The 17,580-nt window shown below is 41.5% G+C and overlaps 1 protein-coding gene across 3 annotated transcripts in view; it reads left to right on the top strand.

The window, feature by feature from the left end:
• Positions 1-1,069: 1,069 nt before the first annotated feature.
• The window catches only part of ABCA5 (ATP binding cassette subfamily A member 5), a 62,948-nt gene continuing 46,437 nt past the window's right edge, over positions 1,070-17,580 (top strand). Inside the window, exons 1-5 of one of the 3 annotated variants that reach the window (XM_004275420.3) lie at positions 1,070-1,195; positions 12,281-12,400; positions 13,473-13,677; positions 15,475-15,636; positions 16,541-16,629. In XM_004275420.3, the coding sequence (XP_004275468.1) occupies positions 12,299-12,400; positions 13,473-13,677; positions 15,475-15,636; positions 16,541-16,629 (558 nt within the window). In that variant the 5' untranslated portion in view covers positions 1,070-1,195; positions 12,281-12,298. Of the gene's footprint in view, positions 1,196-3,740; positions 5,157-12,280; positions 12,401-13,472; positions 13,678-14,583; positions 14,919-15,474; positions 15,637-16,540; positions 16,630-17,580 lie in introns of those variants that run through there. The other 2 variants (XM_033438386.2, XM_049701889.1) reach the window with 2 other exon arrangements.

Below are 17,580 nucleotides of genomic sequence, written 5' to 3'. Positions count from 1 at the left end.
AGTAGGAGAAATAACACATTTCCTTGTTTTTCTGTTTTTTGTTTATTTTGGTAGAACTTAGAGTGACTGTTGGAGAGATTTGGTTTAAATTTAAGGAGCAGAAAAACTACGATAAGTAAAAAAACAACAACAACAACAAAACACAATGTATACAGGATCAACGGAATTTTTAAGATCTTAAAATAGTTAAATGCCCCAAAAGTAAAAAAAACTGTGCAAAGAAATGTGACCATACAGAAATCTGGAGAGTAAAAATCTGTTGTGAGCTTTTCTTCCTTTGCAATAACTCTGACCACCATTTAGGTCAATTTGGGCAATAAAACTCAAAACACCAGTTTACATTTTTAGCAAATATAAGTGCGGTATAGAATCTCCCACAGATGCGGTATGTCTCAGGCCATTTGGAAGATTCAGGATCTGCCACATCCCAGACTCTCAGGAGGACACTTCGGAATCTGAAGCATCTTTTAATGTCCACATGTCCTAGGTCAGGGTCTGATGGCACGAAGACACTGCACCCCACACAGGGCGGCGGGAAGGAGAAGGGGCTGCGGAATGCAGACCTGGGAGGGGACCGCTTAAAAGCCGAGAGGCAGAGAAGAAGGGATTCTTAGTGGGTATGACGCAGGAGGCAGATGAGGATGGGTCGGCGGACCAAGGTCACACGCCAGGATACTGCAGACTTTGGACTCAAATCGGAGTCCCTGACTTCAAGACCGTTGTTTCTGCCAGTGTCCCGGGGGGAGCTGGGCGAGGTCTCCACGAAGGAGGCAGATCTGAGGCGCCGGGGGCCCCGGGGACTGAGCCACGAGGCCGCGCTGCAGAGACGGGCGTCCAGGTGGACCCAGGGATCCCGGGCCTTGGAGCGCCCGCTCGCCCCGCCCCTCTCAGCCCCGCCCCCTCGAGGCCCCGCCCCCAGGGTCGCTCTCCGCGCCTGCGCCGGGATGCGCCGGGCCGAGCGGCGGGAGCGCGCCCGTCTGCTGGCTGCGTCCTCGGGGTGCCCCGCCCTCAGGTGCGTCCTGCGCGGGGCGGAGCGCGGCTTCCGGCGCCGCGCCCTCCCCTCTCCGCCCCTGCCCTCCCCGTCCTGCAGCGTCGGGGGCGCGCGCGCGCGGCCGCCCTCTCGGACACTGTTCCGAGCTGAGGTCCCCGCGGACTCCGCGTGTCCCGGCCGGTCGGCGCTCGGCCCGGCCCTGAGGTGACGCGGTCGCCCAGGGCTGCGGGGTGTGAGGCCCGCCGGGGTGGCTGTCACCCCTGGGAGGGGGTGAGGGGTCGAGGAGGGGCGGCCGGCGGGGGAGGGGCGGTGGGTGCGGCCGGGGGGTCTGGGGCTTGGAGTGCAGCGGGGCTCGGAGGGGGCCGAGCCGGCAGCTGGGGGCAGAAGGGTCCCCGAGGTCGGGGAGAGCGCGGTTGCGGCGTGTCCTGTGGAGGAGGATGCTGTTCGCCCCCCGGGGTGTCGGGGTGCGGATGCCGGGGTCGCCGCGGGACCCCTGCCTTGGGCTGGCCGGGGTGGTCTCCATCCTCAGGGCGCCGTTGCGGAGGGCGGAGATGTTGGGAAGGGAATTCCCTCTGAACACCTGGCCGCGAGCGCGGGTTCCCTTGGGAGCTTCGGGCTGCTCCTCGCTCTGCGCTAGGAGGAGTTCGGGAGAGATGCGCAGAGCTTGGGGCACGGTTTTGGGGGAAGTGCCCTGGTTCCCGAAACGCAAGGCTCCAGGCGTGGAAGTATTGATACTACAGCAGACGCGAAAGCTCGGGAGGCTGCCGGCGCTAATAGCTGCAGGAGGGTTGCTCCTGGGCTCCCAAGGCTTGGACAGACGTTTCTAAATAAGTCTGAAAGAATAAAGGCAGTCACGTTTACTTTCCATCGAGGACGTTGTGCAGGAACGGAAGGGGAGAAAAGGAGTGTATGTTGGACTCCCAGCCGTGAGGCAGGTTCAGTATTATCTCGTTCAGTCTTGCCAGCATCCTTTGGAGGTCGGAGGGGTCTTATTCTATTGGGCAGATGTGGAAAACGCTTCCCAAAAAAGTTAAGTCACTTATTTCGGTCCCAACTAGCCAAAAGGGCTGAGCTTCCAACCCAGGGATGCCAGACTCTAAATTCTCGTCCTTGATGCCCTATATTTTGCTTCTATCCAGAGAGCGATGTTACATATTTTTAGGGAAGACTCCGTACAAGAGAACATTATTAGGGCAGTTAGGGCTCTTGGGGGTATTTGGGTTAAAAGCTAACTAGTAAGGCATTAATCCTGGAATATGTGCTGTTTAAGTGTATTTTCCTTCAAACAGGATTCAGTATAGGGAAATCTTGCATTCAGGGTCAAAGCAAGTTTATTAATACATTAATACATTAATACATTATTAATACATTACAGGTTTATCTGAGTGTCTTTTATATTCTAGATGCTAAGCTATGTGCCAAGAATGCCAAGATGAATACGATTTGTAATCTCTGCCCTTGAGCTTGAGGAGATGATTGCATAAAAGAATTTTGTAGTATTCTCATAAATTGAAATCTTTGCTAGTGTGTGAATTAATCGTCCTAGAATAGTTGTAAGCACAAGTTTTTAGGAACCTGTTATATATAAGAAAAGGTATTGGATAACTTGTCATGTGGGTACCATTGCATTATTTTCCCATTCAGCAAGAAATACTGTCATAAAATTTAGGTTAAATCATATTGACAATTATTATTTTCTTTTATTATTATACTACCTTCAGTAAATTTTAGAACACTAGAGAAGAAGAGAACATTTATAATTTATTCCCTGTTAAGTTAAAAGGCTTGGTTTCTTTTTTGGACTGTGCTTCGCTGCTGGTGAGATCTTAGTTCCCCGACCAGGGATTGAACCTGGCCCTCAGCAGTGAGAGTGCCGAGTCCTAACCACTGGACCACCATGGAATTCCTGTAAAAGGCTTGATTTTAATAGTGCCTTTTTTTTTTTTTAATTTATTTCTGGTTGTGCCAGGTCTTAGTTGAGGTAGGCGGGCTCCTTAGTTGCAGCTCACCAGCTCCTTTAGTTGGGGCACACATGCTCCTTAGTTGTGACATGCGAACTCTTAGTTGTGGCGTGCATGTGGGATCTAGTTCCCTGACCAGGGATTAAACCCGCATCCCCTGCATTGGGAGGTGGATTCTTAACCACTGTGCCACCAGGGAAGTCCCGACAGTGCTTTTGTTTTATTAGTTGAGAAGCCAGTGATGTGTGTAGCTGGGCAGGAACTTCTTTCAAGTCATCTGCCAAAGATGTTCTTAACCTCTTCTTCTAAAAAATAAATCTTAAATTAAAGGTCTCATTGATACCAGATTCCATTTAGCTTTTATCTCTCAGAGTTCTAGTGGAAACAAAATCTTCAGTTTAGGCCAAAATGGCACCTTGTTGAAATGTATAACATTACCTCTGATGCGGCTGTAGGTAGGTGGATAGAAGGGGTAGTGGAACGTTTCGGAAATTTCTCCTGATGGCTTCAGTTTCTCAGTGAAGTGGGGATCAAGGTCATCATTTGAGGGCGATGCTGTGGGTGGAAGCTTTGGGGATTAGGAAAGTGAAAGGACTAGTGAAATATGGGATTGCCAGGCAATTAAACAATTATTCTTAGGTATGAAAAGTGCAGTCAAGGAAGTATGGGTACACAAAATAAAGATGTCTAGTCTAATTTTGCATATAAGGTATTTGACAACCTGTTTCCAGGGCCTGTCCTAATAGTGTCATCTAGAGGGTACACCTGCCCTTTTTGCCCCAATTCACTTTGCCCGAGCCTCTGCCTCATTGCAGGTTTCCCTGTTCTTTACACAAGTCAAGCCCCTTTGGGGAGTCTAGTTCTTCCATTCTTTTTCCCTGCCTGGAATTTGCATTCCACTCTTTCCCAGACTCTTTCCCCCAGTTGCACTTACCACATTATATTAAATTTTATCTATCTGCAAAGTCAGTGACAGTGTCTAACTCCGTTTTGTATTTTTTTAAAAAAGTTTGGTGCATAAATCCCTCAGTAAATGTTTAATGACTATGCCGCTTTTCTTCTTTCTTCCTCCTTTTGTCTGTAAGGGTGGTCAGCAAGCTTTTTCTGTGAAGAGCCACACAGTAAATGTTTTAGATTTTGTGGACCACATGGTCTCTGTCTTGATTACTGAACTCTGCCGTTGTAGCACAAAGCAGTCACAGGCGGCACAGAAACAGCTGAGCATGGCTCTGCTCCAATAACACTTTATTTCTAGACTCGAGATTTGAGTTTCCTATAATTTTTACATGTCACAAAATACCGTTATTCTTTGATTTCCCCCCCCCCCATTTAAAAATGTGAAAACCATTCCTAACTACTGGGCTGTACAAACCAGCCTGTGGGCTGGATTTAACCCCCTCGGGCTCCGTTACAGACCTTTGATCTATAGACTCTCAGCAAATCTGGATAAAGGAACTTGCGGTAAGATGATACTGGTTTTAGTATTACCATGGGTGGTAGAGAAGCAAAGAAGGCCGTCTTTTTGTCACGGATTTCATGGTCAAGTTCAAGATTAAGTTGTAAACAGATCATGATGACACAGTATGGTAACCGCAATTACAGTTTATTTATTGGAACAAAGGAGTAATAATCAGCTCTGCTTGGGTGGATGAGAAGTCACCTCTAATAGTCGTCTGTTGGGGATACTTTCAGCTTAGATCGTTTCCAGGAATCTTTTCAAACTTGCTAAGGTGACTGACTGACCACATCTTTTGCCAGGATGGCTGTGAACATTCGGATGGCTCAATTCCTTATTTATAGGATATAATCTTAATTTGTTCCTCTCAGAACTAAAATTAATACATTCTAGATAATTTTTTCTGACAGTTATTTCTAAAGGTCATGCACATTTTTACTGCTTTGAGAAAGGTGAAATATATTTCATAGCACATATAGTAATCAATGTTTCTTTAATACAGTAGTGAATTTCTGATACTGAATTTTGGGTTATGTAAATTCAGTCTTTAAGTCAACTATTAATGCATTAGAAAAGGAAGATGGGCTTTAGTGGGCTTTCCGTTTTCTTGCAACTTATTAGATTTAATGTGAATTATTTTTATCTAGGAAAAGTATGGATATATGGCTGTTAGCATTACTGACGCCATCCTGGGCTCTTACAGTTTATCCTGTCCTTTCACCCACCCTACCCAGGACTGAACTGTGCAGTAAGTCACTTCTCTGTTGTCAAAGCTTTGCAGTTAATAGAAACTGTTTTAATAATCGTTAGGATCAGGTGGCCTCCATGCTCTGTTAGTCCCCAAACACCGATGATGTATATTCCTGGTGCCCACGAGACTAGGTACCCAGTCATGAATTTTGACTTAGGAGTACACGTCCCGTTTCCAAGCACCTGCCTCCATACGGTAGGTTAACTCTAAAGTCGTCCCAGTGGCCCCCGCCGGTGGGGAGGGGAGTAAAGCTGCAGGTCGTTCTTCCCCGATCCGGAGCCCACCCTGTGAGTAAGTTACCCTGTAATAAACGGATCCATTGATTGCGTGCAGCTGCCTGCCTCGTTTTGTTTTTCGGTCTCAAGGTGCTTTCTCAGTTCAGTGAGCACTTTTCGTTCCCTCCTTCCTCCAGCAGAAAGTTAAATATTTAATTAAACCTTTAGTGATACTAGGTGCATAAAACTAATTATTATTTAAAGCTCTATAACAAACTTAACACATTCCCCAGATACGCTGTGGAGCAATGGAAAGACACTTTAAATATTCTTAAAAATAATTTTGTACCCATATTTCTATGTCTTTGTCATAGTTCTCGAGCAGTTAAGAATTGGCTTTGTTTAAGAGTTTTAAAGGTACTGCCTTGGTAAGACTTTGGAACTGTGTCAAGTATTGTAAGTTTTCCAAAAAGTACAATTTGTTAAAACTATGCCATTAGAAGTTTTATTGCTCTTAAGTTGTGAACTTGTGCTTTCAAGGGTCATCTTCTAATATACGTTGCAAAAGAGGTCTTACATGTGTTGTCTACTCAAAAAGCTGCTTTTTTACGGTTGTCTGGTCGTCTCTATTTACAATGCCCTGGGCTTGTGTGAACTCTGTTACTTGTGAGTAAACTCCTCCTGGATGTTGACTGTATGATTCTCTTCCCACTTAACAGCCAATGTTAAATGCGGGGCAGGCCAAGCATCCTTCACTGCCTTTTGCTTTTGTCCTTTTGAATCTCACCACATAAGGCTATAACGTTTGGGATAATTCAGGGGAATTATAGTGTAGAAAGAGGAAATTTAGAGCTTCATGCTAAATATGGGTTTTCTTTTGGTCCAGGAAAAGGCACAGGACGAGTTAAACTTTTCACAGATGGCCCCTTGCTGGCCGTGCCTCGTTCCTAACTTTGCAGCCCCGCTTTCAGCTGTGCACTGGAGTCAGAAGAGCCACTTTCATGTCACCTCTGCGGGGTGGATTTCCACCTTTCTTTCAGGAAACCTCAGTGCCCTGCCCATAGGGCTTGGTTTCAGCTCAGACACCGTCTCTTTATCTTCGCCGAGGTCTTCAGTATAGAAAGCACTGCCTTCCCATATCCTTCCTCCATCCCAAATCCCCCCTCCCTACCCTGCAAAGCAGTGTGGGGCGGGGGGAGCAGAGGGGACTTTATGATCACCCCACCAGTGGGAGGTGCAGGCTTCCCTCTTTTCGTTCTCCTTCCGTCTTCTCCCAAAGGACAAACATTAATTCGCAGAGACACTGTGGTCTCAGCACTTGAAGAAGCAGCACAATATTTCCCTCAGCACCTGTGGTTTGCAAGGAGCCTTTTACAGTAGTTAGTGCTTCACATCATGATGCAGAGCCATCCTCGCCTGATTTATTCCCCACGGCCCTTTTCAAATTGCACCTGCTTAAACTCCGTGGGTTGTGGGTGCCCAGGTGGGCAAATAGGTTCACTGTTGTCAGTTTATAAAAACCTATCTACAGCTTTGAAGTTACTGGTTAGGTGAACATTAAACTAAAAGTTAATGAAGAATCAATGTTAAGAATGTTTCATTTTAGTTTTCAAACACCCAAACCAGGTGTTTACTTTCTTGAAGAAAACAATAAGTCAATTGATTTTTCTTCTTGAAGATGTTTTGTTTTAATAATTTGAGTAGATGGAAGTTCAAGGTTATTGAAATTTAACATTTTTCACATGATTAGACTGGAGCTTATGAATATAAAAAACATCGGTTTGTTCAGGTGAGTCATAGCACTGATTCGTCTGTATACTTCATAACAGAGTTCATGCTTCCTGGTCAGCATTTTCTTCCCTCTGTCCTCTGGCCATCGATTCTGGGGGAATTACCTTGACTCAGTCCATTCTAACTCACCGATTTGGCACTCGCCCCAGCTAGCAAGAATTTTATTTCTATCTGTCTGTTCCATTTCCAAATTCTCTAGTAGCTTTCTCTGAATTGCTTTGTCCTTGTTTCATGAGTATGATATCCCTTGAGGATATTAGTGTTACTACTTTTATAGACAGTAGTGATCAACATGTGTAATTACGTGCCATGTTCCAGGCACCATTTTCAGCTTTATGTGTATTTATTCTTTTGGTCATTCTGACAGGGACAGAGTAGGGAGACAAAGTAGGTAATTAAATAGTTAATCCCACTAGGGGATCATAAATAAAAAAGTATGGGAGACCCTGTAAGTTAACGATCACTCAAGAAAGCAGGTTTGCTTAACAACAGAACCAAGCAGCAGAAGCACGAGACATGCCCCCAAACAATGAAACGATCATGGCGTGAGACCCACATCCTGCCCAGTGAAGTCGGCAAGTTGATGATCCTTGAGAAGGGGCTTACATGTCTGCATGCGCTAAGAGCAGAGATATCGGGGAAAGGTGACATTATACCAAAACCTGAAATAATTTACAATATCATAGTATGTGTAACAGGACCGCCGTTTTGCTCATTTCCATAGCGCCATGACAATCCCAGTTGGGCCATATGGGGTCAAAAACTCCCCCGCCCACCATGTAGGAGGAGTTAATAGTGGAAGACTTGAAGAATGAAAAAGAAGGTGGTCTTTTCCCCCCTCCCCACTTTTCCTTTGCTTATAAAAATGTAGCCCGCCGAGTTCTCAGGACGGCACTCCCTTGCCTGTGGGCTTGTATCTCTCACAAGCGTCCTGTACTAACAAACTCTTCCTTCCCTCTCACTCTGCCTCTCCCGGAATTCTTTCTGCGCTGAGACAGAAGACATTCTGGCTGAGGAAAAACGATGAGGAAGAAAAATTAGAGCTCAGGGGCAAAAGGAAAACAGCATGAAAACACCTTTTGCTGCAGAAGGGATTTTGTGCTTTGGAAGAAAGGACAAAACTGAGGCTGAATGGACACTGAAGTGACTCCTTTGATTAGTCATTGTGCGTCATCTTCTGCAGAGACATTTATCTCCCTGTTACTATTACTTTAAAGCTACTTTAAAAACTACTTCAGTGGTTCTCCGCTTTTTATTGGGCCCTGCGCGCTCACTCCCGTTAGCGTCAGTGAACTGTACACTTAGTAGGCAGGGAGGCACGTGGGTCTTTAACATTTCCCTTTGTTCCTGGCACACTTCACTTTGAAAACTGCTGTTTTCGGAGTTTTCTAACCATGGAGTTAAGAACACATTATACTGTAACACTGGCTGAGTCCTTTGATGTGAGAAATAGAAACTGATCTGGCCAGCTTAAGTGAAAATAAAATATACTGGGTAGATAATAGGGCATTTCACATAGTCCAAGGAAGAAGAATCAGGTTTGGGGCACAGTAGGTATCAAACCTTAGGGGAAAGCTTAGTTCCGAGAATGTATGAACTTCCTTAAATGCTTCTATTAATCTAACTGTTTCCATGAGTCCCAGTCTCTGGGTCTCTTAGTTAAAAATTCCCCTCTGCCTGGAGAAAACTTAAATGCTACCACTCAGAGGTGGCCGTGGTGATGGTAGTCGTGGTGTGTCTGGTGGGATGGCGGGGTGTGTGCACAGGTTCATGGGCTTCAGGCAAGGCTGTTAAAGACTCAACCCTGAGTTCAGGGAGCAGTTCTCAAAGGAAGGAAGAATCCTGTGAGTCCATCAGCTGCTTCAGGAGGGGCCTGTTTTCTAAAAATGAGGCATCGAGCTTGCAGCGTTCAATTGGTATGAATAATTCAGTGGCTCCCAGTAAATCGATGTGTTTGGCAGATAGCTTGAGAATGTTCTTGCTGTTAAGTTGGTTAGTGTTTCTGTGTTTCGTAGTAAATCATCCTCGAATGAGTGTGATCCATCTGCCTTTCTCTACCTTCCACCCTCCCTCCTTCCCTCCTTCCTTTCTTCCTTCCTTTCATCGGCCTAGAGGTGATCACCAGCTCATTGCAGGATCTGATATAACAGGAATGAGGCTGTTGGGAGCATTTATTTTGAGTGTATCCTCCTTTCTTGGCTGCTGCAATGTTGCTCTTTTTAATTTACTCATTTAAGATTTTTACAGTATACCTAATTGTGTAATTACTTTTTTCCCCACCATATAAGGAACACATATTGATGGGAAAATTGAGAAAATAGAAAAAAGCACAGAGGGAATGAAAGTTGTCTAAATCTCATCGTTAAATTTAAGAAAAAGCTCTCTTCTGCACATATAAAGAGGATGTTTATTTGATCCAAACTTCAATTATGTATATTGCCTTTTGGGGGGTAAGACAAGCTGCCTCTAAAAAGTTGCCTGCTTTTTTATCCAGGTGGAGACGGTCAGCCAGCTTGGAACAGACTGTTCTTGTGGTAGAGGGGGTCACACCAGTGGCTGCCATCAAATAGGGTTATATAAAACAAGGAACAAATGTCTCTCTGAAGAAGGCTTAGCGGGACTTTTTTGGTGTCTCCTCCAAGCTGCCCTCTCGATACCTTTCTAGGTGACGGGGCCGAGCCAACTGGAGTAGGGACCACGGAGAGTGCACTCGGGAGCCCGGCCAGGCTGGCTTCTGCTTGCATATAACCTCTTTGAAGACCTGCGATGTGGCTCCAGCAGAGGTCCACTCGCAGAAGGGGCCCCAGGGGCCTCCAGAGGGTCAGCTTAGCCTGGAAGAGGGCTACTGGGCCTGTGATGCAGTGATTTAGGTCATACAGCTCAAAAAGTACACTGAGGTGAAATTTGTTTCCGTCACTCCAGAGTGAAACCCTGTACTCATTAAGCACTTTCTCCCCTTCTCCTCTGGCAACTACCAGTCTGCGTTCCATTTCTGTGGATTTATGTATTCTGGAAATTTCACATAAATGGAATCCGATTTGACCTTTTGTGTCTGGCTTCGTTCACGTAACGTAATGTTTTGGAGGTTCATCCACGTTGTAGCATGTATCAGTACTGCACTCCTCTTTACGGTAAATAGTAAATCATTGCGTGTATACACCACAGTTTGTTTTTCCCTTCGTCTGTTGGTAGACATTTGGGCTGTTTCTGCGTCTTGGCAGTTAGGACCCTGCGTGAACGTGCACTTGTTTGAGTCCCCATGGAGTAGTGGGATCACGTAGGAACTCTGTTTCACTTTTGGAGAGCTGCCAAACTTTTCCTCAGCAGCTAAACCCCTTTGCAGTCCCGCCCGCAGTGTATGAGTACCCAGTTTAGCCACGGAGTTTCTTATGAGAAATTTGCTCTCGTTCAAAGCAGTATTCCTGTAGGTGATGCAGTGGTTATTCTCTGACTGCTTTCAAGATTTTTCACTGTCTTTCATTTTTAGCAGTTTAATCACGATGTGTTTGAATGTGGATTTCCTTCGATTTATCCTGTTTCGGTTTCATCAAGCGTCTTGAAACTCTTAGGTGTTTCATCTCTGGCCAAATCTGGGAAGTTTTCAGCCAGTAATTCTGTAAATACGTTTTGCAGCATTAACACACTTCTCTCTTTCTGGGTCTCTGATCGTTTGAATGTTAGACCGTTTGTTATTGTCTCACAGTTCTCTGAGGTATTGTTAATTGTTAAAACAACAACAACAAAACCTCTTTTCTCTCTTTTGTTCAGATTGAGTAGCTTCTCTTGATCTATCAAGTTGACTGATGTTTTTCTGTTGTCTCCATTCTGCTTTTGAGCCCATTCTGTGGATCTTGTGTATTTGTTGCTGTGTTTTTCTGTTCTAGAATGACTACTTGGTGCTGCTTGATATCTTGTTTCTTTGCTGACACTTTCATTGTTTTCAGGAATGACTGTTTTCTTGCCACTGTTTGCTGGAGCACTTTTTAAGTAGCTGCCTTAAAGTCTTCGTCAGATAATTTCAAAATCTGTGTCACCTTGGCAGTGGCACCTGTGGGTAGAGTGACATTTTTCACATGCTTCATTACCGGAGTCATTTTGCGTTGTGTGAGACTGCGGGTTTTGTTTTCATCCCGTAGAGAGCATTGATGTCTTCTTTTAGCGTGCTGTCCACCTGGTTAGGTTCAGGTCTTCAGTTTCTGCCCACGTTCTCTGAACTGTGGTTCTAATTTCGGTTTAGTTTTCAGAAGCCTTTGCAGTGCAGTTTGAATCTGTCCGTGTGTGCCGCCCAGTGACCCATCCGGATCTGGGCGGTGCGTCTGTCTGTGAATTCAGTTCCTCAAGTGTTTGGTGCACGGAGTAGGAGTAGATGCATATTTACCCAGATTGGGTGTGTTAGTCCAGGAGCTAATGAACAACTTCATTGCGTTGCTTCCCTGAACTCCTCTTTTCATTTGCTCTCCCTGCTACTTTTTGATTCCCCGTGGCTTCTCTTTTCCATCTTCCAGCCGCCAAGCTAGGGTTTTCCTGCCCCATTGGGCCACGCACTTCGGCGACTGCATGTGCCGCATTCAGGGCCCTGTGTCTGGAAGGTGACAGAGCAGAAAGCGGCGGGCTTTGTCTCCCGACCCTTGTGGAAGAAGCTCCACTCAGAAGAGAGAGTTTAGCTGGGCTCAGCTTTCATCACTGCAGTCTGACACTGCTGTAAACGGGGTTGCTTGGGGACAAGGGCACAGGAGAATGTAGAAAAGAATAAAAGACTGGGTGTTTCCCCGTTCTCCGTGAGCAGAAGACTTCCGTTTCCTACCGAGCCAGAACTAGAGAGCTTCCTCCGGAGCTTTCTCTGTGTCCCAGTGCCCACTTGCAGTGCGTTCAGTTTAGAGGACACTGGAAGAGAAAAAGTGGAATTCCGGTTCCCCCTTGTTTCACATGCTACTATTTACTTTTCAGGATCTTCACATTGCCGTTCCGTGCATTCTGTCCGGGTAGGAGAGACAGTGTGGAGTATGCTTAACTGTCTAGCCTGAGGCTGAAACATCTGTCTGTCTTTGACGTTAGAAATGGCATATACTTGACTGTGTGGTTCCAATTTCTTTTTTTCCAATCTCCTTTCTTTAGTAAACTAATCCAGAAAACATGGCTACTGCAATTCGGGAAGTTGGAGTTTGGAGACAGACCAGAACACTCCTACTGAAGAATTACCTCATTAAATGCAGGACTAAAAAAAGTAGCGTTCAGGTAAGTTAAGTGACCATTATGTCTTATTGCAGTTTATTTTGCATTAGTATGTTCCATCTTTAAAAGATGATTTGTTTTGCTGGATACATTTTTATTATAATTTTATATTCTTAGGTCCCTTTAATTTGCTTGTAAAAACTTGTTGTGTTGGCCTCAGAAAAATACCTAAATTATCCCATGTTTTCTGAATGTCAAAAATTTTAATAATGATGTCTAAATTTAGTTAATTTCTAATATCAGTGCTTGATTTTGAACCTTGAGGCATGCATTTCCCGTTTCATGGAATGAAAAATAGATTCTGCAGATAACTTCATGGAACATTATTCCATAGTTTATTCCTTATCGCCGGCCATCTTTTGGACTCTGGATTGAATTGCCCATAATTACCAAAATGATGCCACATATTTGTTCCCACAAGCATACATTACTTTATTATTTATTTATTTAGCATACATTACTTTAAAAGGTGAAAGAAAGTAAGAACTCTGGCTAACCAGTTACTAGTGATTTTAAAGGATGGAATGGTATTGTTGATCTCTTGAAGCCAGCAGAACAATTAAACAGCAAGATGAAACAATAATGAGTTCACCCCTGTTAAAGTTGACTACTGAATATAATTGAGTATAGTTTTAGTAGTAGAAACTTAGCTGTAATTAAAGCATGAGTTTTAATTCAGACTTGAATAAAGACATTTTTATGGTGATCCCTATTACAGATGTTTGGTAAGTTACTTTGAATAAAGTCATGTATGAGTAAATTTATTATTATAGTTTATATTAGTAATCTAAGATGTTTAAATGTTAGCTTTTATGTCATTTAAATGTATTATGGTGACATGAATTTTAAAATATTTTAGTAAAATTGAATGTAAAGGAAAAATTCATATGCTGTTGGGTTAGGTTCAGCACAGTATTTCTTTTAGGATGGAATTGCTTTTATTTTTTGTACTTAAGAGAGGAGACCCAAGTTCCTCATGTTTTTTGTTAGTATTAGTTATATTCATAGAAATCTTGATGATCTTTGCTGCCATTGTTATACTTTGTAATCATTTTGTTTGTTTCCTTTGTTATAGGAAATTCTTTTTCCACTATTTTTTTTATTTTGGTTAGTATTAATAAGCATGATGCATCCGAATAAGATCTATGAAGAAGTGCCTGACATGGAACTTAACCCCATGGACAAATCTGTCCTCTCTAACCTAGTTCTTGGATTTACACCAGTGACTAATATTACAAGAGACATCATGCACAAGGTTTCTACCGATCACCTTCCTAACGGTATTGTGAGTTTACATGTGTATTCTGTCTCTTGCAGAAAGCCTCTTCAGTATTTTGCCGTTTGCTTTATTGAGTAAATACCATTCTTAACATTTAGATATATGTCCTTTCACCAAAACATAGTTTTATAGAAATACTAACATCATGTAATTCTGCTGCCTTATGATTCTTGTGAAACTTTAATTTGTAGTCTTGGTAATAGGAAGCATATTTTATGTTTTAATATTTTATATTTAATTCATAGACCATTTATAAAATAGCATATTTGTATAGTATAAAAGATTTGAAGGAATATTTCATTTTGATTCTGACTCACGTAACTATTAAGAAACTAGAAATACATAAAGACAGTAATGCTGATGCCAGGATGATTGATTTAATGAAATGCTGAATTGTAGAAAATAAGAAAATAACCTGTTATCTTCCATCATATAGGATTGTTAGTTGTAACTGACTTTAGTGTGTGTCACGCATTATTGGATAATGTGGCACTAAACAGAAGATGTTGATACAACCACGAGCCAAATAGCTTTCTCCCCAGTGGTTTCTTTCTGGTGTATTACTGTTTAATATTTTTATCTTACTAGTATAGAATACATTTGTTGGTTTATCATATTAAGCATAAGCAGCATGATAGCCATAAGAATTTAGCATGTCAGCTAAGAAGAACTCATCAGAAATGTTGAGAATGAAATTCATTGGTAATTCTGAGTAGGACAAAAGTATATATGCTAAAGAAATCCAAGTCAGTGTGTATTAACTTAGATGGCAGAATAGTAGAAATGTATGTAGATTTTTTTTTTTTAAGTTCTGTCTTTTTAATGGCAGAACTCTGAACGTGAGATTGTACATACATACATGGTAACTTAACCGGTAGGATGTTGAATTAACACCCTCTTCCTTCAGATCAATCCTGGAGTTCCATGTACACCTTCAAGGTCTGGAAAATCATGAGAATTAACATTTAAGTAATACTTTATAATTTACAAAGCATTTTCATGTCTGTAACTACATTCGATATTAACAACCCCTTGTGATCAGCTAGGTATTGTGGGTGAGGATGCTAAAGTTCAGGGAACTAAATTGCTTACCTGTTCTCACACAGCTAATAAGTAGTAAAGTTAAGTTCTGATCCTACGTGGTTTTTTTTCCCATTTCATGACATGTTCTGAGCCTCCTGTAGTGAAGACTGCTTGCTTGTAAATAAGACTTCAAGAAAATGTTAAAAAATTAAGATTATGGTGTGAAAAGAGCTGAATGATGATTACAGTATTTTTTCATGTATCTTCTAAGAAAGGAACAAGCACTATTGGGTTTAAATGGCAATTTTTATTCAAAGACGAGTGTGTCATAGTTACTAACATACACATTTAGTTTCTGAGGAAGGATTATGGAATTTTCTTCATAAGAAGGAATATTTGAAAATCAAATATCCACTCATTTATCAAGGAGTCGTTTGTATGGTTTTACTTTGACGTAGATAAGTGGACTACATATATTGCATATAAAGCATATGATCTATTTTATTACGTTAATAACTTATGTGTTACATGACACATACATAATTTATGTCATCAAATGACAGCTAAGAAATAGTGTCTGTAAAATTGCACTATTTTAATATTCAGTTTTTAGTTTCTTTTTAGAAGAGCTGTATTCATTTTCTAAGAAGTTAGAGCATCAAACAAGTGCTTATGAAATATTACATTCATCAAATATAATGTTAAACTTGGTGTATTGTATTACAATAAACTATTCAAATTTGTGAGCTAACTAAATTGTTATAATATTTTATAGTCATAATTACCGAAGAATATACAAGTGAAAAAGAATTGCTAGCATCCAGTCTTTCTAAGCCCAGCAACTTTGTAGGTGTGGTTTTCAAAGACTTCATGTCCTATGAACTCCGTTTTTTTCCTGATATGATTCCAGTGTCTTCTGTTTATATGGATTCAAGAGGTAAATGGCCCTAAACAATCAATGAAAATGAATTAAATTCCCATTTTTGCTGCTCCTATAGTTCATATGCAAAATTTGATGGTGTCCACCATTGGCATTTTAAATAATAGTTATTCAGGTAAGAAGACTGTCAACTGTAGCATAAAAATATATGTGTATTTATCTGTCTACATCTATATATATAATATGAAGTATAATTTATGTAACATCCAACTTAATTTTAATACATTTGTATTGTTTACAGTAACAAAACAAAATTTTATCTTGAATTGTATGACATTCTAAGTCTGTTCTTTTCTCCATGTAATTATTTTCATATGTGGTATGGCGCGTACCTTTAAAATCTCAGGGTCTTCCACCAATAAACCTTATTAGTTTTATGTTGGAAACATGGAAAACAGCCTTCAATGCCTAAACGTCTGAAAAGATAATTATCAACCACAAACATTTCTTGACTAATGTTAAAGTCACTGTTAAGTACTGTATTTGTGACTTGATTCCGCAAAGCCCTTACAGAATTTTCCTTTTTTTCTGTGCTGTTCACCTGGACTTGCCATTGCATCTGGAAGATCTTTAAAGCTGATAAGTCATTGTAGAATGGCTTGCCTTAAAACAGAAAACTGATTTATTTTAAATAACTGTGTTTACCATTAATTTCTTTCTTTCCATTTGTATTCATTTACGATTCAGTATCCTAACACATGTAACTCTTTAATTTCAAAACTTTGAAGGAAACAATAAGGAACGCGATAGATTTTGTTTGCCTTTGGAGGGCCATTGCTTATTTTCTTTGGTCCTGTAGAGATTGATTAATTATATTACTTTGGTAACCCCATGTGTGCTGCCTTTAAAGAAAACACTTGTATATTGCAGAATCTTACGTCTCACCTTTTTTTCTCCATAGCTGGCTGTTCAAAATCATGTGAGGCTGTTCAGTACTGGTCCTCAGGGTTCACAGTTTTACAGGCCTCGATAGATACTGCCATTATACAGGTAAATATGAAAAAGGAAGAAAATAGAGTCAAACTGTGTTTTACCAATCATCCCCGAAGTCTTTACCACAGGATTTCATTTGACTGCTGTCAAATGTACAAAATACATAACTTAATACAACTCCTTTATGGAAAGAGATAAGGGAGAAGTCATACTCTCTGACTTAATTTTTTTGAAACCCACCTTATTTGATGGTTTCTAAGCATGTGATTCAGCATTCTGTACACCAGTATTATCATATCTGTGTTGACTGTAGATAATATTTATGAAAGGTCTACATTTGCAGACCTTTTCCCTTGAATAAGAATAACTTAGTTTAAAGAAGGTGAGTATCTTTATCTTAATCACAGTGGTAGATTTTATTTCTTATTTAACAAACATTTATCACTTGTTTGCCAAACATTATTTCTAAAAAGTTATGTGCTAAGATCAACCCATTTAATCTTTAACACCCCTATGTTAAAGGGTGCTGTTATTGTCTGCATTTTATATGTGCACCTGAAGCACAGGAAGGTTATAAGTGACTTTCCAAAACTCAGTTAATTAGTGGCAAAGCTAATTCAGACTATCGCTTTTGGGCCCCCAGTTCTGTATTTTAATACTGTACTGCCACTAAGATTGTGTATAAATGTTGTTGCATTTACATTCTAAAGACATGCTTAGGCCTGATCCAGTGTTTCACATTTTAGCAGAAATGAACAGGAGACCTTGAACAGGAGACCTGTCTCTGTTAGTTGTTAGACTGCTATGTAGTAAAATGACTACAAAAATAATGCTTTACTTGACTGCGTTGTTGTTAGAACCATATGAGATGATGTATATAGAATTATCTTATAAACTCTCACAACATGGTATAAATGTACTGTAGATACAGTATTCAGTAACACAGAAGATTAAGGTAATGACAGTGAAATATAGGGCATATCACACTGACAGTGTTAAAAGTACTTA

Source organism: Orcinus orca, chromosome 19 (assembly GCF_937001465.1).
Source record: "Orcinus orca chromosome 19, mOrcOrc1.1, whole genome shotgun sequence".
NCBI lineage: Eukaryota > Metazoa > Chordata > Mammalia > Artiodactyla > Delphinidae > Orcinus > Orcinus orca.
The sequence above is the reverse complement of the archived record's forward strand: the minus strand, read 5'-3'. Positions and strand labels throughout refer to the sequence as shown.